Below are 23,138 nucleotides of genomic sequence, written 5' to 3'. Positions count from 1 at the left end.
CGGCGCGGCGGGGGCGGGGCGGTGGGAGCGCGCGGGGTGCGGCGGGAGTTGTAGTCCGAGGCGACCCCGGGCCCTGCGCCCGCTTTTGCGGCGGGTCGGCTCGCCTGCGGCTGGGTTGCACGCGGCCCCTGGTGCTGCGGGTTTGCTGGAAAGGACGAAAGCCACTCGGTAGCGCCGCTGGCTGCCCGAGTCTCCGGATGCGGCGCCGCCTCCCCAGCGGAGGCGGTGACCGCGAAAGTTCCCTCCGTCCGCGCCTCCGGTGCCTGGGGGCGTCGGGGATGATTCAACCCCTCCCAGCAGGGCCGGGTCGGGGCGAGGGTAGCGCCAGGACCGGCAAGTCAGCCTCCTGAGCCCGGAGTCGGAAACTCACCGACTTTACGGCCTCGTGGGCGGTAACCCCGGCAGCGCGGTATGGCTTCGGCTCCTATCTCGCGTCCTCGCCATGTGTCCGGCCCTCCCTGCCAGCGCACAGCCCCTTAGCCTGCCTCCCTTAGCCCCTGAAGCCCGTCCTCCACAGGGGCCGTCAATTTCCTAACATTGTCCTGATCGTGCCGCTCATCCCCCCCACCCCCGCCTTCAGTGGTTCCCCACGGCCTCTGCAGCAAGTGTCGCCTCCTTAACCTCCCCGGGCACGTGGTGGTGACAGCGATGACTCCTGCATTAGGCGGGCTGTGAGCCAAGGAAGCCGAGACCGAGTCCGCTGGGTACCCCTGAACTCCCGGTGCCTGACACAGAGAAGGGAAATGCTGATGGATTCAAATTCTATACTTCCCTCAAGGCATCAAGACTCTCTTTGTGGATGGAGCCCCTGATGCGCTGTGAGCCCTGCATGAATATTTGACGAGGTATGAAGCCAGAGGGACTACAGTGACATGCAGACACCAGGCAAAGTCGCCATTTATGTAACTTGGGAAACACTAACCCATCTCCGGAGGGGTTACAGACAGCTTCTGCTGATCAGGGGGTGGGGGTGCTAGGGGCCTGGGGCCGCCTGAGCTCTGTGACCTGGACAGACTGAAGCTGATGAAGGGACATGAGAGGAACTTACGCAGGAGCTCAAAATGAGAGAGGTTTTGAGCAGGCCCTTCCTGCTCACCGTGAGCGAGCCGGGTTAGGAGCCAGGCTCCGGGCTCAGAGAGCGCTCAACCCTTGCTCTGCTGAGTGACCTCTGGCAGGTATGTGGTTCTTCTGAATTTCCTTTCTTCCCAAACAGGGCAATGCTATGACTTTTTAAAATGAACATTTGTCAAGTGGAGCTCAGGGCGCTGAAGGGCGAGCAGAGTTTCAGTAGGCCACAGAGAAATTGGAATAGAGGCGTTTATTGCCCACAGGTCCAGCCTCGGGGGCCACACAGGGAGGTCAAGGCAGAGTGTAGACAGAGAGGCAGGACCTGGGGGCGCATGCCTTTCTTAGGGTCTGCGGGTGGGGTGGTTTGGGGGTCCTGGGCTAGGGCCAGATTGGGTAACTCAAACCAAAGAGTGGGGCTTTGACAAGCTGCTTTTATGCCAGGAAGCCCTCCGTGGGCTTGGTGCAGGGCCCGGCCCGGAGGAGGCGCCCGTCCTGTGTTCGCGTCCCTTCTGGGTTCGCGTCCCTTCTGTGTTTGTCTCTTCGGCATCCGTTCCTCACAGGCCCAATTATATTAACTATTTTTGTTTTTGTTTTTCTTTTTTTGTATTCTTGATGCTCTGGCCAACTGGGGACTTACAGGCCTGGAGAGACACTGCCCTTCCAAGGCTAACCAGTTCTCAGAGACAGGAAACCTGCTGACCAACCAGTCCCCAACCACTTCTTGTCTGACTCTCACAGACTCCCACCAAGCCCCAGGCCAGGACCCTTCCTCCCCACGGGCCCATCCTACCCTTTGGAGGGCCGACTCTTCCCAGCATCCCTCCCCAGCTGGACCGGGCAAGGCCGGTCTAGGTCGTCCGTGGCCTGGGCATTTCTCCTGGGAGGCCCCTGGCACAGCGGCAGTGAAGCCGTGGGTTCTGCAACCTGGTGCGTGGTGCTTGTCTGGAGAGCAGAAGCCCCGCGAGAGCAGGCCCTGGCTGGCCGGCTGGGCTGAGCCTCTGCTATGTGTGGCAAACGTGTCTTGTTGTGGAGTGGGGCCCGGGGCTGAGCAGCCATTGGGTCTCTCAGAAGCAAGGGAGGCAGGACTGGTAAAAGGGAACAGTGACAACCCTCTGGGATCCTCTGCTCCTGCCCTCACCATCCCCCACCTCCGGCTCTCCAAGGCTGCCCTCCTTCCCCACCCCCTGCGCCAGCCCCAATCACTTGCAAAAATGTCCGTTTGTTCCAAGTAGGTCTTTAAGCTTTTATTGAACACAGGCTGGCACTCAGCACGTGAAGAGCTGACCAAGTGTCAATTTTTTTTTTTTTAAGATTTATTTATTTGAGAGAGAGAGAGTGAGCAAGCACGAGCTGGGGGAGGGGCAGAGGAAGAGGGAGAATTGTCAAGCAGACTCCCCATTGAGCACAGAGCTCCATCCCAGGACCCTGAGATCATGACCTGAGCCCAAATCAAGAGCAGGCTGCTTAACCGACTGAGCCACCCAGGCGCCCCAGGTGTCACCGTGTTAAGTAGCATTTACTGCCATCTTCCTCATCCCAGAATTAACCCATGCTCATTGCAGAAAATGCACACACGTGCGCACACACAGATTAAAATCACCCATCACCCATCACCGCTCACCCAGGGAAAGCAGTGGTTTTGTATTCCAGTGTTGGCTCTCTGGTCTGATGGGGCTATGGCTAGATAGTGGGATGATAAACAAGGCTTGGTTCCATATCTTAAATAACGGTGAAGTCTCACAACAACCCTGTGATATGGGTCCCATTATTATCCCATTTTCCTGATGGGGAAATTGAGGATCAGAGAGATCACATGGCTGGCCCAAGGCTTCCAGTCAAGATAGCTGAGCTCATAGGAAGTCAACACACCCAGAGCCACACTCAGGCACCCTCCCAACACTGAGAAGTGCATCCTCTCTCTGTTCCAGGACAAGAAAGAGAAATAGGATACCCGGGCCCTCGAATGAGGAACGTCCTCCCAGCCGGTGGTTGAAGCCCAGCTGCCTATGAAGGGGCCAGGACCAGCCTTGGGGGCGGGGGTCAAAGCCACTGGCTCTCTGCAGACAGCTGGAGCCTGAAAGGGACTGACTGCTCTTTGGTGAACCTGAGCCAACCATGATACCGGTGGCTCTGGGTCAGGTCATCCCTAAGAGAGTGGAGCCCTGCATGTGCATTGCACGTGGGCCACCCCCACGGAGCAGAAGCCCCCAGCGGAGAAACTAACATAATGGGGTCCTGAGCTGGGAACTTCCGTAAGGGTCCATAGAGGCAGGTGCGAAACTGGCTCGCGTCCCAGGGCACACGCAGGGCGCTGAGAAGACAGCTCCTGCTGAAGGTGAATTCACAAAACGACAAAGGCCCCGAGGAAATCTGCCAGGCGTGGAAGAGTCAACTGGTGTGGCAAACGGTCCCAGTCACGTCTGAGGAACTAGTGACGATCCACCGATTTGGAGAGTTGAAAAAGAAGTCTACAAAGGGGATGACGTCGCCACTGAATGCAGCCCGCAGTCCGGAATGGGATTGCACGCTGGGCAAAGACGCCCGGAAACGAAGGTCCTTTGTGCCAGCCTTGCAACTTCCCGCTGAGTCTGAAATCACTTTCAAATGAAAAGTTTAAGAACCATTTGAAGAGAAAGCCCATGGAATAATGTGCATAACAACAGAAAAGATAGAGGAAAAAACTGTAGACTTTAAAAGAACCAAATGCGAAGGGAGCGCCTGGCTGGCTTGGTCAGCAGAGCATGTGACCCTTGATCTCAGGGTGGTGAGTTCAAGGCCCACGTTGGGTGTAGAGAGGGCTTAAAAATATAATCCTCAAAAAAAAAAAAAAAAAAAGAACCAAATGGAAATGCTCACTGTGCGAAAGTGAAGACATCAAAATGTTTTGTAGAATGCCCCTCTGGTGGATTTGTCTGAGGTTTTCCCTTTTCTTAAATTAAAAAAAGAAAAATTTAAAAATAGTCTCTACACCCAATGTGGGGCTCGAACCCACAACCCAAGATCAAGAGTCACACACTCCACCGACTGAGGCAGCCCGGCACCCCTGAGGTTTTCTCTTGGTGCGATGGAGTTTTTGTGTGTGTGGGGGGGGGGGACCGCCGAGGAGCGGGCCTCACGCGGGGCACGTGACGTCCTCAGGTGTCACTGCTGATGTTAACCTTGATCAGCTGGCTGCGGGCTGCTGGCCAGGGCTCCCACTGTAAACTTACTGCCCTTCCCTTTGTACCTGGGAAGTGTTCTGAAGGAGGTGCTTCCAGACTATCCAGGTACTGTTTCTGCTTAAACAACGTTCACCTGCTCGGCTCAGCATCTGGGGGGGTCTTGCCTGGGGCAATGATCATGCGAGGTTCTCGGTGATTTTCTATTTCCCTCATTCCTTCTGCTATTTACTGGGATTCTGTGGTGAAAAGAGAGCTGTCTCTTCTCTCCCGTTTATTTATTCAGTTATTTCTATCAGTATGGGCTTATGGGTGTTTCTTTTATTCTTGGGTTATATCATGATGGCGTTGCCCCTTTGTTATTCAGGTTATTCCAGTGTTGGCCATAGAGACCAATTTTATGTTTGTTCCTGTGTCTTTTTTTTTTTTTTTTTTTTTAAGCACTGCATCACCTTCTAGTATTAACGGCATGCTCTAGGCTCACCTTACGGTTTCCCTGCCTCTGCCCTGGAATCCGGCACTTCCCCAAGGGCTCCTGGTTTCTTTTATTGGCGACTGGTGTTTAGAAACTGAAATTTGGGTGCAAGTTATGGTAAGGGCTGCTTTTTATGTGCACCTTTAAATGTAGTGTAAGGTCTGCTTTTTCCACACATAGACCCCTATCTTCCTTCCCCTGTTTTGTGCAGTTACTATCACCGTTGTACAATTTACTTTTTTTTTTTTTAAGTAGGCTCCATGCCCAGCATGGCACTTGAACTCACATCCCTGAGATCAAGACCTGAGCTGAGATCAAGAGTTGGATGCTGAGCCAACTGAGCCACCCGGGCAGGCGCCCCATACAATTTACTTTCAAATGTGCTAGAAGCAGGGGCACCTGGCTGGCTCAGTTGGTAACACAAGTGACTCCTGATCTGGGGTCTTGAGTTTCAGACACACTGGGCATAGAGCTCACTAAAGAAAAAAATGTGCTAGAAACATTTGGTACATTGCTATTTTTCCCCCTCAGTTTGTCAGTTACTTCTTAGCACAATTAAAACCAAGACATATTTTTACTGTACTGAGCTTCCCGTTTCTACACTTCTTTGTGTAGATCCGCGTTTCAGTCCGTCGTCTTAGTTCTTCTCCCTGAATCACTTCCCTCGTGTGTATTTCTGATGTCCGCTTATGACTTCTCAAGGGCGTTTTTGTTTTAACGAATGCTCCTTTTTTATAGTGTCTTGTTCTTGTTTCGTGGATGTCTTTCCGAATCTCTGAGGATCCCGAGGAGAGGTTTTAAAAGTTTTCTTCTCTCTGCATCATCTGTTTAGTCATAGTTTCTCACATGTGTTTAATCAGTGCCTCTCTCACGTGACCTGCTTTCTTCGATCTTCAGTGGGGGGCCCTCGCCTCTCTGATGAAATCTAAGGGGTGGGGGGGACTAGCCAGATCGCTGGAAATTCTGAGCGTGTGAGGAACGTTGCTACACTGAGAGTTTCCATGCAGGAAAGCCCGGTATTTCTGTATTTTTTCTCCTGGGCTGGTCATCTTCCCAGGAGAGGATTCTTCTAGGCTTCACCAGGAGGGTGAAAGCCTGCCTGCCGGCTTTCTCTGGGCAGCACTAACCACAGCAATTGTTCGGAACGTAGACCAACGAAATATTTTTTTCAGGGGGAGTGTTTTGTCCTTGACATAGTTTGGAATCACTGTCGGTAGCGATGAAAAGCAGAACAACTTCTAGTCACTTCCATTGTCTGAATCCTCTGCCAACGATCCACCCTTCGTTGCCGGCACCCACCAAGGCCTCCTCTCCGGGCCACATCTGGGGGTACAACTCAAGCCCGGCCCGCAGGGACCGCCACCCACCACGGCGCACCGCCCCCAAGGCTGCGCGGGCCTCGGGGCCTACGGGTGGCCTCCCCTCCGGTCCCTGGGGACCTCCTTCCGCTCTGGGGAGCTCAGCTAGGAATTGAAAAAGACGCCTGGCCGCTCGGGGTAGACCCTCTGGCCCTTCTAGGTGTCTGCACGAGGGCGGCTCCAGGCTCCCCAGTGTGGCGAGCTTCAGGGAGTGGCCACGCACGCACGTTCTTGTAAAACTCAGGGGCTTTCACGTGAAACTCTTCGTTTCTGGCCTCTCTTGCTGTGGAAAACGGAAAGGCCGGTGGGGCAGCCGCGATCGCCCGGGGCTCGGCGTGCACCCTCGGGTCCTCCGGCCTCCGGCGCTGCGGGCGGGGGAGGAGCACCTGCGGGGACCCCGGCCCCTCCCCGCCCCCGCCCCCCGCTCGGCGCGCGCGGGGCCACCTGCTGGCGCAGCCGCGGGCCCTCAAGGCGGTCAATCATTAACCCGCCGCGCAGCCGCCTCCAGGAAACCCGAGCCCGCGGCGCCAGGCGAGCCCGGCCCGACGGCGGCGGGAGGCGGGGCGCGGGCAGCGGGCGGCCGGGCGCGGACAGCGGGCGGCGTGCGCCATGGACGCAGGTGAGGGCTGCCGGGGGTCCCGGCGCCGCGGCGGGGGGCGGGCCGGACAGCTGCTCCCGCGGGGCCCCAGCCTGGCCCTGGAACCCCACCTCCAGAACCCGGGACGCCAGGAGGATGCTGTGGAAAGTTCTGGCAACTTAGGCGGCGCCCCTCTCCAGCTCCCTGGGCGCCCCTACGGGAGGGGCGGGGGAAGGGCGGGCAGCGGGTGCCCAGCGCCGGGCCATTTGGGGGGCATTTCTCCCTCTTCTCCCCCACGCCCAGTCCTTTCCCCGGTGACTTTGCCCGCCCCTCCGGCCACGCTGAAGTCCTTAGAGCGAGGGCAGGGGGCCCTGGCCGGGGCCGGGCGTGGGGGACCGAGCCGGGGCCGGGGAGGGGGGCGGAGGGCGGAGGCCGCTCGGAGGCGGGAGCGCCGGAACGGGGTGCGGGGACGCGGCGGAGAGTGGGGTGGCAAGGGGGAGCCGAGAGAGGCTCTTCCCAGGAGCTCCGACGGCCCCCCCGGGACCCGGCCCTGCGCTCGGGAGCCCCGGGCTGGCGGGTCGGGGGGCGGCGGCGGCGGGCCCGGAGATGCGGCTGGGGGATGCCCGGCGCCGCCCGCCTGCCGCCCCCCTCGCGGCTGGAATGTCCCGGAGGCTCGGGTGTCGAGAACCCGAGAACCCGAGGCCGCGGGCGCAGCGGCCCCGCCAGCAGGTTTATTTACTCAGCCGTATCTCCGCGCCATCGGGCCAGGTATGTGCCCCGGCGGGGCCCCGGGAAGCTGCGGTTTTGTTATAACTGGGGCAGGGCCGGGCCGGCCTCCGGAGGGACGAGCCTCTGCGAGGGCCCGGCCTCCGGAGCGCATCTGCGTGGGGCCGGGAACCGGCCGTCCGCGTCCCTTCGCGCACCTGAGAGGTGGGGCAGGTGCGCCCGACCGTGACCTGGGATGCTAGAAGAGAGCTGGCATAGCGTCCTGGTCCTTATTTTGAAGAGATTGTTATTCTCATTTCACAATGAGGCGCCTGAGGGGTGGAGGCTTCGTCAGGGGCCTCAGGTGCGCGCCGCCAGACTTCCCGCGCTTGCTAGGCGGGGTCCGCGTCCATGCGGACCGACTGGGGCGGGGCGGGGATGGGTGCAGGGCCCAGCACCTTCTTTCGTGGTAGCTGCTGTTCGTGGCGTGGCTCGGCAGCCCCTGGGCGCCTGGACCTGCTGCGATCGTGATCTTTGCACAGGGTTTTTGCTCAGTTCTGTGTTCGCGAGTCCGCAGCTCGGGTCCTCCTCGGAGCCCAACAGAAGCGCGTGGGGTCGAAGCGCTGGCTGGCTGGGTGCCTCGGTGTGTCACGGGCACAGAGGCGGTTTGGGGGCTCCGCGTGGAGGGGTGGTGGCCTTGAGTAAGCCAGCCAGTGGCTCTTCGAGGAAGCCTCCCCTGTAGACAGCGGACAGGACTTCCGCCCCCGCCCCCCCCTCCGCCCCGTGTTGTCTCTGTTGTTGTCGACTTGGTTGTCCAAGAACCCCAGCTCGTCCAAGAACCCCAGTGAGGTCGGGACCCTGGAATTCTCAAGAGCATCCAAGGAGGCCTCTACAGGGCTTGGGGTCTGGCTGGTATCTGCCCTGCTCGGTCCAGTCTCTTTCTAATCTCAGGTCTCAGTACCCAGCGTTAGGGAGCACTTTACCCCCCCCCCCCCGAGCCCCCAGGGCGACCCCAGGAGGTGGTGGTGATCCCATGTGAAGGATGAAGAAACGGAGGGGCACGGGGAAGTGAAGGGGCCCAGGCGGCCTGGTCCCTGAGCTCCAGCTCCTGATTGGCACCGGCCCTGAGCAGATGAGGGGGGTCTGGGGTGCCTGTCACTCCCCACATTGCTCTTTCTGCCGCCCCTCTGCCTGCTGTCAGGCCGATGCCCCTCCTCAGTCCTGCCTGGGTCTGGCTGAGCACCCACGTCCCTCCCTTCTGCTCAGGGCACTGTCACCTCTGTCCCTATCCCCGCTGCCTCCTTCCTGCTCTCCTGCGCTCATTCCAGCCACTTCTCACGCCCTGGCTCTGGCTGCCAGAGGAAACCTCTCTGTTATCCGTTGGCTTATGCTGCATAACAAACCAGCCCAAACTGAGTGGCTTCAGACAACAAGCGTGTAGTGTTTCTCAAGCTGCTACAAATATTTGTTGTTGTTTTTTTTTAAGATTTTATTTATTTATTTGACAGAGACAGCCAGAGAGAGAGGGAACACAAGCAGGGGGAGTGGGAGAGGAAGAAGCAGGCTCATAGCGGAAGAGCCTGATGTGGGGCTCGATCCCATAACGCCGGGATCACGCCCTGAGCCAAAGGCAGACGCTTAACCGCTGTGCCACCCAGGCGCCCTGGCACTTCTACTTTTGATGGCATTTCTGGTGACTCCTGACTTCGAGCATCTGTCTCTGTGCTTATTGATCATTTGAACATCCTGTTCGGTGAAGTGTTCACAAACCTTTCATCCGTTTTCCCATTGGGGTGTTTGGCCTGAACTGTGAGTTTTCTATGCATTGTTGATAGAACTCCTTTGCCTGATCTGTGTGTTATGAATATTTTCTCCCATTCTGTGACTTGCCTTTGTATGTTCTTAGTGACTGTTTTCTTTAATATTGGCTTAAAAAAAATCCCAGCGTCGTTCACATTGTCACTAGTTTCAGGTGTACAATATCGTGATTCAACACTTCCATAATCAGTGCTCAGCAAGATAAGTGTCCTCTTAATCCGCTTCACCCATTTCACCCATTTCCCTCCCCCCACCTCCCCTCTACCAACCGTCTGTTCTCTGTAGTTAACACTCTGTTTTGGGTTTGTCTCCCCCCTCCCCCCTTTGCTCAGTTCTTTTGTTTCTTAAATTCCACATATGAGTGAAATCATAGGGTTTTGTCTTTCTCTGACTGATTTTGCTTAGTGTTGTACTCTCTAGCTCCGTCCATCATTGCAAATGGCAAGATTTCAGTTTTTTTTTTTTTTTAAGATTTTACCCATTTACTTGAGAGAGAGTAGAATGAGAGAGAGAGAGAGCACAAGCAGGGCTGAGGGGCAGAGGGAGAGGGAGAAGCAGACACCCCCACCTGCAGGGGGCCCGATGCAGGGCTCTATCCCAGGACCCCCAGATCATAACCTGAGCCAAAGGCAGACACCCAGCTGACTGAGCCACCCAGGTGCCCTGATTTCACTCTTTTCGTAGCTGAATAATGGTCTGTCTGTACCACCTTTTCTTCATCCATCTATTGATGGACACTTGGGCTGCTTCCATGATTTGACTATTGTGAATAATGCTGCAGTAAACCTTTTGAATTAGATACCCTTTGAGTGTATCCCTTTGAATTAGTGTTTTTGTAATCTTTGGGTAAATACCCAGTAGTGGAATTACTGGATCATAAGATAGTTCTGTTTTTATTTATTTATTTTTTAAAACTTAAGTAGGCTCCACGCTGGGAGAGGGAGCTTGAACAGGGGACTTGAACTCACGATCCTGGGATCAGGACGTGAGCTGAGATCAACAGTCAGATGCTTAACCAGCTGAGACACCCAGGTGCCCCTGTGTTTAGTTCTTGGAGGGGCCTCCTACTGTTCCACAGTGGCTGCAGCAGTCTGCGTTCCTACCGATAGTGCACGAGGGCTCCTTTTCCTCCCCATCCTTGCCTACCCTTGTTGTTTCTTGTGTTGACGATCACGGTTCTGACTGGTGTGGGGTGATATCTTATTGTGGTTTTTTTTTTTTTTTTGATTTGCATTTCCCTGATGATGAGTGATGTTGGGCATCTGTTCACGTGTCTGTTGGTCATCTGTATGTCTTTGGAGAAATGTCTAAAAATGGGCAGAAGACTGGAATCATCAGATTTTTTTTTTTTTTTTTGGTGTTGCGATGTATAAGTTCTTTATGTATGTTGGATACTAATCCTTTATCGGATATGTCATTTGCATGTACCTTCTTCCATTCCATATGCTGTCTTTCAGGTTTGTTGGTGGTTTCCTTTGCTGTTCAGCTTAGTGATGTCTTTTGAAGAGGAAAAGTTTTTTTTTTTTAATTTTGAAGTCCAGTTTACAAATTTTTTCTTTTATGAATCATGCTTTTGGTGTCATATATAAGAAATCTTTATCCATCCTAAGATCCTACAGATCTTCCGTGTTTATTCTAGGGGTTTTATAGTTTCAAGTATTACATTTAGGTTTGTGATCCCTTCGGAGTTAATTCCTATGGATGTTGTGAGGAGTAGTCAATATTAATATTCACTTTTTTCCATGCAGGTAATCAGTTGATCCTATACCAGTTATTAAAAAGGCTTTTCTTCTTTACTGAATCGCCTTAGAGACTTTGGCAAAAATCAACTGACTGTGTGTGTGTGTTTGTGTGTTTCTTTGCTCTCATATTTTAATACTCTGTTGACATGGGTCTGTCATTTCATTTGTAATGAACTGTCTGGTTTATCTTGGATTGATAGTAAGTCTTGAAATCAGGTAGATTTTTCCAATTTTGTCCTCCTTTTGAAAATTGTTTTGGTGATTCTAGGTGCTATCTATTTTTTTTTTAAGATTTTATTTATTCATTTGAGATAGAGAGTGACAGTGAGAGCATGAGCCGGGAGACAGAAGGAGAGGGAGAAGCAGGCTCCCCACTGAGCAGGAAGCCCAATGCGGGCTCGATCCCAGGACCCTGGGATCACGACTTGAGCCGAAGGCAGCCGCTTAACTGACTGAGCCACTGAGGCGCCCCAGGTGCTTTCTTTATTTGTAAAAATTTTATAATGAGCTTGTCACTTTCTGTATTTAAAAACCCTGCTGGATGGGGCACCTGGGTGGTTCAGTCAGTTGAGCGATGTTCTCTTGGTTTTGGCTTGGGTCATGGTTTTGGGGTTCTGGGATGGAGCCCTGCATCAGGCTCCACACTTGGTGAAGAGTCCACTTGGGATTCTTTCTCCCTTTCCTTCTGCCCCTACCCCCACCCTCTCTCTCTCTAAAAGAAAGAAAGAAAGAAAGAAAGAAAGAAAGAAAGAAAGAAAGAAAGAAGAAGAAGAAGAGGAGGAAGAGGAGGGGGAGGGGGAGGGGGGAGGAGGAGGAGGAGGAGGAGACAAAAGAAAAAACAAGATCTTGGGGAAAACCTGCTGGAATTTAGATTGTGATTGCAGTGAATCTGTAGATGAATGTGGGGAAAAGTGTTAACAGTTTGAGTGGTCTGAACAATGAACATGGTATATGCCTTTCCATTTATTTGGGACTTCTTTAATCAGTGGTGCTTTGTAATTTTCAGTGTAGATGTTTTGGAATTCATTGGTTCAATTTATTCCTAGTTATTTTCCAGTTATATTGGTGCTACTGTGAATTAGATTTTAGTTTTGTTTTCCAACTATTTGCTAGTTGTGCATAAGAACATAATTGATTCTGTATATTAACCTTGTGAACTTTGACTATATTAAATCCATTTATTCATTTTAGGAATTGGTGTGGATTTCCTGGATTCTCTACATAACAAGCAAATCATCTGCAAACAAGGAGAGTTTTACTACTTTTGCAGTCTGTGATTTTTATTTCATGCACCTTATTTCTATGGCGAAGACCTTCAGAACAGTGTTAAACAGAAGTGGCGAAAGTGGACATCTTTACCTTGTTTCTGATCCTGGGGAGAAAAGGGAAGCAATTGGGTCTTTTACCATTAAGAGTGTGGTTAGCTGTAGGCTTTTCACAGATGCCCTTTATCGATCTGAAGATACTCTCTACTATTACTGGTTTGCTAAAAGGTTGCTTGTTTGTTAACCATTAACGGGTGTTGGATTTTGTCATGTTTTCTCTCCGTCCTTTGAAATGATAATGTTTTTCCCCTTTATTCTGTTAATATGTTGAATTACATTGATTTTTTGAATGTTGAACCAACCTTGAATAATCCCGTTTGTTTGTGAGGTATTTTTATGTATTGTTGGATTTAATTTGCTATTTTTAAGGATTTTTTGGTGCTTATATTCATGAGGGAAATTGGTCTATAATTTTCCTTTTTGTGACATTTTGGCTTTCGGTGTCAGGTTTATGCTGGCCTCATCACATGAGTTGGGCAGTGATCTTGCCTCCTCTCTTAAAAAAATCTATGTAATATTAGTGTTATTTTCTTCTTTGGGTGTTTGATAGACTTTAGCAGTGAAACCATCTGGGCATAGAACTTTTCTGTTTTTGATAACAAATTTAATTTCTTTAATAGGTATACAGTTATTTAGATTTCCTGTTTCCAGTGTCAATTTTGGAGAGTTGGAGAGAGAAATTTTTCACCTCTGTTGTCAGATTTGTTGGCATAACGTCGTTCATAGTATTCTCTTAATTTTTTTTTAATGTCTGTAGGATCTGTGATGATAGCCCCTTTTTCATTCCTGACATGGTTATTTGTGGGTTTTTTCCTTGGTAAGTCTAGAGGTTTGTCAGTTTTGATCTTTTAAAACAACCAACTTTTGACTATTAATTTTTCTTTTTTAAAAATTTTATTTATTTGAGAGAGAGAGGGAGGGAGTGAGGGAGAGAAAGTGCACAAGGAGGGGGAGCAGTAGGGGAGGGAGAGTCACACGCTCCTCCAACTGAGCCGGCCAGGCGCCCCTGTTTCGATGATTTTTGTTCTTTATTGTTTTCATCCTTCTATCTATGTTGTGTTTACTTTGCTCTTCCTTTTCTAGCAAGATTCCAGGGTGACTCTTAGGTCATTGATTTGAGACCTTTTCTAATGAAATCATTTAAAGCTCTGTTTCCCTCTAAGAACTGCTCTGGCTGCCTCCACACATTTTGATGGGTTGTTTTTTCATTGTCGTTCAGTTCAAAATGTTTTCTTTTCTTTTTTTTTTTTTTAAGATTTTATTTATTTATTTAACAGAGACAGCCAGCGAGAGAGGGAACACCAGCAGGGGAAGTGGGAGAGGAAGAAGCAGGCTCATAGCAGAGGAGCCTGATGCGGGGCTCGATCCCAGAATGCCGGGATCCCGCCCTGAGCCGAAGGCAGACGCTCAAGGACTGCGCCACCCAGGTGCCCCATGATCCATACATTCTTTAGAGGCTTGTTGTTTACTTTTCAGATATTTGGTATTAGCCAGTAGAAGTCATTGTTACTGGTTTCTAACTTACTTCTGTTGTGGTTGGTCAGGGAGCACAGTTTGAATTATTTCAGTAATTTTAACATTGAGACTCGTTCTGTGGCCTGGTGTGTGATCTTCGTGACTGCACCTCGTGTCCTTGAGAAGAACTGCACCTGCCGTTGTGGGATGCAGCATTCTCCAAATGTTAGTTGGATCAAGGTGGTCTACAGCGTCAGATCAATCATGTCCTGACTGATGGTTTGTCTATTTTTTGTATCACTTGCTGTATAAGAAGAGTATTAAGGTCTTAAGTCTTTTATCACTTTGTGTACTTTTGTGTACTTCTTCGTTTCTATAAATTTTTGTTTCATGTCTGTTGAAGCTCTGCTGTTAGGCACACGTGCATTTATAGTCACGCCTTCCTGGTGAATTGTCCCTTTTGTCATTATGAAGTGTTCCTCCTTATTACTGATAATACTCTGTCTTGGAGTCTGTTTGCTTACTGTTAGTGTGGCGTATCTGTCCCACCCATTTACTTTCAACCTTGCTGTGTCTTTCTATTTAAAGTGTGCCTAGGGGCGCCTGGGTGCCACAGTCGGTTAGGTGTCCAGCTCTTGGGTTTTCGCTCAGGTCGTGATCTCAGGGTTATGAGATGGAGCCCCGCATGTGGAGTCTGCTTGAGATTTTCTCTCGCTCACTGCCCCTCCCCCCACTTGGTGCATGTGCTCTCTCTCTCCAATAAATCTTTAAAAAAAAAATAGTGTGTTGGGACACCTGGGTGGCCCAGTTGGTTAAGCGTCTGCCTTTGGCTCAGGTCATGATCCCGGGTCCTGGGATGAGTTCCACGTTGGGCTCCCTGCTCAGCAGGGAGTCTGCTTCTCCCTCTCCCTCTCCCCCTCCTCCTCCATTGTGCTTTGTCTCTCGCTTTCTCTCTCAAATAAAGAAAATCTTAATAAATAGTGTGTCTATCGTGGGTAGCCTTGTAGGTCTTGGTTTTTATTCATTCTGTCAATCTCGGGTTTTTTTTTTTTTTTTTTTTACAGGTTTTATCTATTTATTTGAGAGAGAGGGGGAGAGAGAGAGGGAGGGAGAGAGGGCACGAGCAGGGGAAGCAGCAGAGGCAGAGGGAGAGTCAGGCTTGCTGCTAAGCAGGGAGCCTGATATGGGGCTTGATCTCAGGATCCTGGGCTCATGACCTGAGCCAAAGGCAGACGCACAACCCAGTGAGCCACCCAGGCGTCCCTGTTTGCTTTGTTTTTGGTTTTGCTTGTTTGTTTTTTAATGCTAGTGATTATAATGGGTGTGAGGTGGGTGTGTGGTTTTAAGCTACTGTGTTTGTGGTTACTTTGTTAGATGATGACAGAAAACTACTCTGTAGCTTCATTCCTCAAGCACATTTTCTTTAGGTCTCAGTTTCTGGGTTGACCATTCTTTCGGCACTGTAAGGTCCTGATCTATTGTCTTCTGACCTAGCTGTCTATTCAGTGTCTATGGAAATTCAAGTCATTGTCAATAGAGGTCTCTCATTTTCTTCTGCCCATTTTCACAACTTTATTACTATTGGTTTCGAGAAGTTATAGGAAGATGCATTTAGGCATAGTTTGCCCCAGGGTCCCTGCTTTGGATTTTCCAAGTTTTATGCATCTGTAAATTGGTCTTTCACCAAATTTGTGAAGTTTGCAGCCATTAGTACTTCAAATATATTTTCCCCCCAAATCTCTCCTGGGACTTCACTGACCCATCCATTCAGATCTTGCGTTACCACACAGGTCCCTGAGGTTTTGTTCTTTTCCTTTTTCCCCCCTTTCCTTTTCTTCTCTCTGTTCTTCCGATGGGTATGTCGCACGTTCAGAGACTCGTTTTTACCCCCGTCACCTCTGTTCTGCTATGGAGGCCAACCAGTGAATTTTTAATTTGACATTATATGCTTTAGTTGAAAGTTTCCATTTGGTTCCTTTTTAAAGAATTGTTTCTCCCACACCCCTCCCCTCTGAAGCCCTCAGTTTGTGGGGTGGGGGAATGGGATAGGCTGGTGATGGATAGTAAGGAGGGCGCATATTGCATGGTGCACTGGGTTTTATACGCAACTAATGAATCATGGAACTTTACATCAAAAACTAGGGATGTACCGTATGGTGACTAACATAATATAATAAAAAAATTATTTAAATAAATAAAAATAAATAAATAATTGTTTCTCATTCTCTGTTGAGAATGTATTCCAAGTGTATTTCTCTTTATCCCGTGGAGCGTAGTCGTGATGGCAGCTCTTCTGGTAATTCCCGCGAGTCGGTCCTCTGGGCGCTCCTCTGCTCGTCCGTCTCTTCCTGAGAGGACTGGGCACATTTTCCTGGTTCTTCGTGTGGCACATGACCTTGTATCGTGTCCTGGACATTGTGAATATTAGGTTGTGTAGATGCTTAGCCCCATTATAATTCCCAGGGAGGTGTTGTTTGTTGGGTTTTAGCCAACAGTCAGCCCGTGGCTCTCAGATCGTGAGTTCTGTTGCCTCCCATGACTGGGGCTTCCAGCTTTGGTCCCAGTTTTCTGTCTTTCTCTTTTTCTTTAAGGATTTTATTTATGGGGCACCTGGGTGGCTCAGTCGGTTAAGCAGCTGCCTTCGGCTCTGGTCAGGATCCTGGGGTCCTGGGATCAAGCCCCGCATCGGGCTCCCTGCTCAGTGGGGAGTCTGCTTCTCCTCCCACTCCCTCTGCCCCTGCTTGTGCTCTCTTGCATGTGCTCTCTATCTCTCAAATGAATAAATAAAATCTTTATAAAAGATTTTATTTATTCGACAGAGAGAGAGAGGACTAGCAGGGGGAGGGGTAGAGGGAGAGGGAGAAGCAGGCTCCCCGCTGAGCAGGGAGCCCGATGTGGAACTCGATCCCAGGACCCCAGAATCCTGACCAGAGCCAAAGGCGGACGATCAAGTGGCTGAGCCACCCAGGTGCCCCTATTTTTCTTTTTAAAATATTTATTTATTTGAGAGAGAGAGAGCAAGCAGGGGGAGGAGCAAAGGGGGAGGGAGAAAGACTCTCAACTAGACGCCATGCTGAGGTCAGAGCCTGACATGGGCTCAGTCTCACGCCCCCCCCCCCCCCCCCCGAGATCATGACCTGAGCTGAAACCAAGAGTCAAATACTTAACCGATGGAGCCACCCAGGCGGCCCTCTTTCTTTTTGTCTTTCTTCCCTTCCTCTCTCTCCCCCGCCCCCGCCATGTTGTATTGATGATAACCGACCTACCGTGATGTTAGTTTCAGCAGCACGGTGGAGCCACTCAGTATTTCCATACGTTGCATAACGATGACCCTGGTACGTCTGGTGAACGCCCATCACCATACCTAGTATGAAAGTTTTTCTTAGGAGAACTTTCAGGATCTGCTCTCCTGGCTATTTCAAATATACAGCACGGTATTAACTCTAGTCACCGTGTTGAACATTACATCCCAGGACTATATTTCCTAACTGGAAATTTATACTTTTTGACTCTCTTTCTCCCTTTGCCCCTCCCCCCACCCCGTCTTCTCCTTCAGGCAACCAGCGACCACCCCCAGTCTGTTCCCCGTAATCATGGGCTCTCGTCTTTTCTTTTAGATTCCACATGTAAGGGAGATCATTTGATGTTTGTCTTTCTCGAACTACGTCTTTCACTTAGCGTGTTGCCCTCAAGGTCCGTCCGTGCTGTCCAACAGGGCAAGATTTCGTCCTTTTTGTGGTTGCGTAGTGTTCCGTCGTGTGGGTGTGTTCATCGGGGCATCTTTTGGCGGACTTAGGTCGTTCCCACGTCTTAGCTGTTGTAATCATGCTGCAGTGAATGTGGGGGTGCACGTATCTTTTTGAGTTAGTGTTTTCATTTTCTTTGGGTAAATACCCAGAAGTGGCATGCCGTATCCTATGGTAGTTCTGTTTTTATAAAGACTTATGTATTTGAGAGAGAGAGTGCACGGGGCGGGGCAGAGGGAGAGAGACAGTTTTTTTTTTTTTTTAAGATTTTATTTATTTATTTATTCAACAGAGATAGAAACAGCCAGCGAGAGAGGGAACACAAGCAGGGGGAGTGGGAGAGGAAGAAGCAGGCTCATAGCGGAGGAGCCTGATGTGGGGCTCGATCCCACAACGCCGGGATCCCGCCCTGAGCCGAAGGCAGACGCTTAACTGCTGTGCCACCCAGGCGCCCCGAGAGAGAGACAGTCTTAAGCCGACTGCACGCTGAATGAGGAGCCCAGTGTGGGGCTTGATCTCCCGACCCTGAGATCATGACCTGAGCCGAAACCAAGAGTCAGATGCTTAACTGACTGTGCCACCCAGGCGCCCCTTGGTAGTTCTGTTTTTAATTCTTTCAGGAGGCTCTCCTGGTTCCCCTAGTGGCTGCACCAGTTTGCATTCCCACCAGCTGGGTCCTAGGCTTCCTTTTCCTCCACATCCTCACCAACACTTGTTGCTTCTCGTTTTTGATGCCAGCCACCCTACCGGTGTGAGATGACAGCTGACTGCAGTCTTGATTTGCATTTCCCTGATGAGCGCTGTCGAGCATCTGTCCATGTGTCTGTTGGCCGTCTGGATGTCTTCCTTGGAGAAATGTCTATTCAGATCTTCTGCCTAGTTTTTACTTGGATTGTATGGGTTTTTGCTATTAAGTTGTATGAATTCTTTGCATATTTTGGATATTAACCTGTTATCAGATACATGATTTGCAAATATTTTCTCCCATCAGTAGGAGTACTGCTCTCCGCCTCTTGTAACCTGTAAGAACATTCGGGAGCAAACCTCCAAAGCCAGGCCCTGGACCGGCCACCCTGCTCTGGGGCCTTGCGTGCCAACCCAGGTCTCTCTTGCAAGCCCTTCCTGATACTTAGAGGTACTCAGATGGTCAGGGTGCCCTCAGGAGGTTCAGGGTACCTTCAGGACGTGGAGAACCTGCTTGGGTACCTCTGGAGTGACACCCCAAAAAAGAAAGTCCGTTACTCTGCCAGCACAAACAGGTTTACTCCAGAATAGCAGAGAATTACAATGTGGGACATGCAAGCTACGACAAAACCACAGGCAAGTCCAACAAAGAAAGGAGAGGAGCGTGACTCTATGGAGAAGGAAGAGGACGTTGGGAGGGGCTGTCCTGAACCGAAGTCCACTGGAGAAAAGCAGGAGTTCGGGGTGAGGGCAGTTTTTCACCAGCTGAGTTGCTGGGTAGTGGATTTCTCCCAGGAGAAGCAGTGTCCATCCTTCCCTGTTGGGTCTGTAGTCATGACTCCCTCCTGTGGCGGCTGCCTCTGCCGGGGTCTCTAACTAACTGGCAGCTCCTCCTGTAGTTGACGTTGGGGGAACAGTTCTCCCACCTGGCCTCCCTCTTCCATGTTAGGGAGCTTTCCCTTTATGGGTTTCCACAGGAGCTGATGGCCTGGATGCTGAAGGCCAGGGTCAGGGCTGGAGGGCAGCTGGGCAGCTAAGGGCCTCTGGGCTCTCACCGCTCCCCCCCACCGCGGGTGGACTTTTCCCCACCTGCGGCTCTGCTCTCTGCCCCTTCCCCACCGCCATTCAGGCTTCTGCTCCCTCTGTGCCTCAGCTGGCATTTGGCCCTTAGTGACCTCCTGGCTCTTTGAGGTCAGTCCATCCACCAGGGTCTGGCAACTCGGGGGCACCCCATCTCCCCTACCTTTCAAGCCAGGAATCCGTTTGGCTCGGCTCATCTCAGACCAGTTCTCAGGGGCTGCCCTGGACGGAGCCTTCCCGGGTCCAGTCTACCAGCAGCAGGGCAGGGGCGCAGGATGGCTGCCCAGCCTGGTGGCGCGCTGGCTGCGTGACTGCCAGCAAGACGCTTCCCCTCTGCGCCTCTGTTTTCTTGTCCCACACTTATGCTTTGGGCTGATTCTTCCAGCTCCCAGCTGCGAGAGGCCTGAGTGCGGTCCGGGCAGGGTGGGGACTGGCAGCGTCCTTGGAACATTCTCCCTGGAGGTGCCGGGACTTGCGGCAGGGAGAGGGGGAGTCCCACCTGGCTCAGGGGCGCTTGGGGCTCATAGCACCTGGCGTTTCTTTCCAGGAGCAGATTCAAAGGGGGGCAGCGGCCCCGGAGCCTCTGAGGACCCCCTGAGCCCTGTGCTCCCGCAGCTCCCGCGCCGCCCGCAGCTCCTGGATGAGGACGGAGGGCCCAGCGAGGAAGTGGCCACGGATGGGGACAGCTCCCCGGCCCCAGAGGACCCCCCAGCCAACGCCCAGGCCCAGGCTGAGGCCATGGCTGCATCCCCTGCCCAGGCCGAGGCTGCGGGCGAGGCCCGGCTGGGGCCCAAGGTGGCAGCCGGCGGGGTGCCCAACATCGGCTTCGTGGGCGAGCCCCCGCCCTATGCGCCGCCGGACCCCAAGGCCGTGCACCTGCTGTACCCGCCCTTCCCGCAGGGGCCGGTCCTCTTCCAGCCCGGGCCCTCACCCCAGGCCCTGTACCCGCTGCCACCGGCCACGCCCCTCTACCCCGCTCCCACAGCGCCTCCGCTCTTCGCACCCTTCCCTGTGGTGAGTGGGCCCAGCCCCCGCCTCCCCCCCACCCTGGGACCCCCCACACCACACCCACTTCCCACGCAGCCCCCCCCCTGCCTCCCCCTGCCTCCCCCTCACCCAGGGACCCCCCCCACGCCACATGCACTTACTTCCCATGAAGCCCCCCTTGCCGCCCCCCACTCACCACCGCCTCCCTCTCCAGGGGAGAGCTTGGCACACGTAGATGACAAAAAGTCACCATCACTGACCCCTGCAGAGGGCCTTCAGTACCCAGAGGAAGGAAGGGAAAGGATTCTGCAGCCTGGGGGGGGGGGTGGTGAGCCTGGAAGGCTTCCCAGAGGTGGGGGCATTTGAGCTGAGTTCTGAGGGGTGAAGAGGAGCTTTCAGGCGGAGAGGAGGAGGAGGGGGCTCTCTGGGCACAGGCCTGGGGGGTGGCCAGGCCCCATGTGCTCTGGGGATGACGGGGGTTGGCTCAGCTTAGTGAGGAGGACAGGTAGGAGGTGCCTAGTGAGGGCCCCAGGGCCTTTGGTGGGAGGTGACTTGATTAGATTTTGAGAAAAACTGAGAGACCCTGGGGTGCCTGTGGGGGAGAGCTTAGAGGACCCTGTGGCGGGACCCCAGTCCAGGGCAGGGAGAGATGGAGACGGCCTCCCCACACTGAGCAGAAGGCAGAAGCGAGAGGGCTCCTGGGGGCTGGTGACAGGTGGGGGGTGCGGAGCCAGAAGGCGGGGGGGGCCCTGACCTGACCCCTCCGGTATGGGGTGGGCGGCGGCCCTGGATGACCGTGTCCTCACCGCGGTGTCGTGGCCTCTGTCCCCGCAGTACAACAGTCCCGTGGCCGGCGTGCCGGCCCCTGCCGCGGTGGAGCACAGGCCCCTGCCCAAGGATTACATGATGGAGTCAGTGCTGGTGACCCTGTTCTGCTGTCTGCTCACGGGGCTCATCGCTATTGTCTACTCGCACGAGGTAGGTGGGGGTGGCACAGTCCCGGGAACGTGCTCCCCGCCCGCTGCTGGTGGGGTCTGGGTGGGGGGGGCACACAGCCCCTGGCCCAGCTACTGGCTCTCAGGAGGGTGGCAGGAACTGGGGGATCAGTGCTCAGTTGTCCGGACGTCCTTGTCCCTCTTGGATGGCCACCTACCCCGCTCCTGCCTCTGCCCCCTACGACCGGAGATCCGCTCTAGAAAATTCAGCTACAACAATTTACAGTGAAGGTGTGAATGATTGATAAGGCCCACGGAACTGCCCGCCTCAGTGGGGGCTTGTGTTTAATGGGGTAGAGGCTGTCATCCATCTGTCCACACATTGCTTCTCCCCATCCCCCTCTGTCCATCTCGTCATCTGTCCGTCCACTCTCCCACTCACCCCTCTGTTATCTATTACTCATCCTTCTATCTGTCCCTGTCTGTCCACCACCATCCGTCCGTCCGTCCATCCATCACCTGTATAGCTTCCTTCCTTCCTCCTGATATTTCTGACCATTACCAGGCATGGGGTTGGTCTCTGGGGACCCAGTGATGCCCCCGCGAGGACGTTCCAGGAAAGAGAGGAGGCAGGGCCCTGACGTCCGCGCACGGGTCAGGCTCCCCGCCATCAAGCTCGATGGTGGGGAGACGGCAGCTCTCGGGACTGCTCGGAGGCGGGAGTCTGGAGGCCGCTGCCTGTGAGGTCTGGCCCTACCCCTAGCTGTGTGGCCCTGGGTGGGTCACTTCGCGGAGCCTTTGTTTCCTCATCTGCAGAGCGCGGGCCACGGCGCCCCCAGTCTCAGGGTCATTGCGAGGGCGTGGCTCCGTGCCAGGCCCGGGCAGATCCCGGCTTCTCAGGTGCCGGCACTCCGGGCCGCACGTGGGGGGCGAGGGGTGTCCACGCCCTGCCTCCGTGTCGTTGCAGACCCGCGCGGCCCTGAGCAGGGGGGACCTGGCCCAGGCGGAGGATGCGTCCCGCAAGGCCCGCTCGCTCGTGCTCTTCAGCCTGCTCTTCGGGGTCTTCGTGGCCACCAGCTGGGTCGTCTACGTGGTCGTGGCGCTCTACCTTCCCTGAGCGCCGCCGGCCCCTTCGGGGTTGCCGGGACGCACAGGGACACCCAGCCCGGACAGACTCTTCCTGTGGACTCGGAGCCCTGCCGGTGGCCATCTAGTGCCTACAGTGGGGACCCAGGGCCAGCAGAAGGTGGCATTTGCAGCCCTTGGCACCCCTGCAGCGGGGCCGCAGCCCCTCCGGTGGCCTCAGGCAGCATCCTCACCTGAACTGGCTCCAGGGCCCGGGCCACCAGAGCCCCCAGGCCTCTGTGCTTCCTCCGGAGGTCTTTCTGGGGCTGTGCTGGCTGGGCCGCCAGGGCCCTTGCCTTCACCTTACACCCGGGAGGCCATCAAAGGGACCAGATCCCTCCTTGTCCTCAGAGCTCCTTGTGCTGTAGAGCCGGAAGGACACTGCAGGGTCGGGCCTCCTCCCACCCACTGCCCAGCCTGGTGACTGTAGGGCAAAGCTTCCCTGTGCAGGAGCTGAGCGGCGTCCTCTGTCCTCGGGAGCTCTTGGCTGATGGTTCTGAGCCCCTGCCCCGTCCCAGGAGACAAGCGCGCTCGTGCTGACTCCATGTCCAGAAACCAAGGCCACTGTGTCTGCTCAATAAACAGAAAGCAACCCCTGGGCAGAGCTTCACGTTGCTATTTCTGGCTCCCTTGCAGGGCGAGCGGCAGCGTCTGTCCCCAGCTGGGCTCTGGGGGCTCCCGTGGCTGTCCCCGTCTCTGAGACGCTGTTCGCATGAAGGCAGGGATCTGTTTGTTGCTCATGTCGTGTGACCCCTCTGAGATGTGACCCATTTCTCTTGGCACTGCTTTACCAGAAACTCCGTTCTCCCCATCTCCCTGCCTCCTGCTTACTCCCTCTGTCTGCAGTCTTTCGGCTCTGCCCCACTCCCACTCCGTGCGCATTTTCTGCTCGCTTCTTCT

The 23,138-nt window shown here is 53.6% G+C and overlaps 1 protein-coding gene and 1 long non-coding RNA gene across 2 annotated transcripts; both read left to right on the top strand.

Moving 5' to 3' along the window:
• The first annotated feature begins 16 nt into the window (after positions 1-16).
• LOC148108544 (uncharacterized) lies at positions 17-5,283 on the top strand. Its single transcript, XR_015727268.1, has 2 exons — positions 17-845; positions 2,997-5,283. It is a non-coding gene; the product is annotated as an uncharacterized LOC148108544 (long non-coding RNA).
• Positions 5,284-6,606: 1,323 nt separating this feature from the next.
• Positions 6,607-22,842, top strand: PRRT1B (proline rich transmembrane protein 1B). Its single transcript, XM_045771237.2, has 4 exons — positions 6,607-6,678; positions 19,739-20,205; positions 21,013-21,156; positions 22,081-22,842. Exons 1-4 carry the CDS (start codon positions 6,669-6,671, stop codon positions 22,228-22,230), a joined length of 771 nt encoding a protein of 256 aa, XP_045627193.2. The 5' UTR covers positions 6,607-6,668; the 3' UTR covers positions 22,231-22,842.
• Positions 22,843-23,138: the final 296 nt, after the last annotated feature.

The sequence above is a fragment of the Ursus americanus genome, chromosome 18, assembly GCF_024610735.1.
Source record: "Ursus americanus isolate L20-20 chromosome 18, mUrsAme1.1.p, whole genome shotgun sequence".
Lineage (NCBI taxonomy): Eukaryota > Metazoa > Chordata > Mammalia > Carnivora > Ursidae > Ursus > Ursus americanus.
The sequence above is the reverse complement of the archived record's forward strand: the minus strand, read 5'-3'. Positions and strand labels throughout refer to the sequence as shown.

Excerpts from the sequence above, each read along its gene's own strand:
- PRRT1B (XM_045771237.2), top strand. Across the intron at positions 20,206-21,012 it reads TCTTCGCACCCTTCCCTGTG|TACAACAGTCCCGTGGCCGG; the intron begins GTGAGTGGGCCC and ends CTGTCCCCGCAG. Across the intron at positions 21,157-22,080 it reads CTATTGTCTACTCGCACGAG|ACCCGCGCGGCCCTGAGCAG; the intron begins GTAGGTGGGGGT and ends GTGTCGTTGCAG.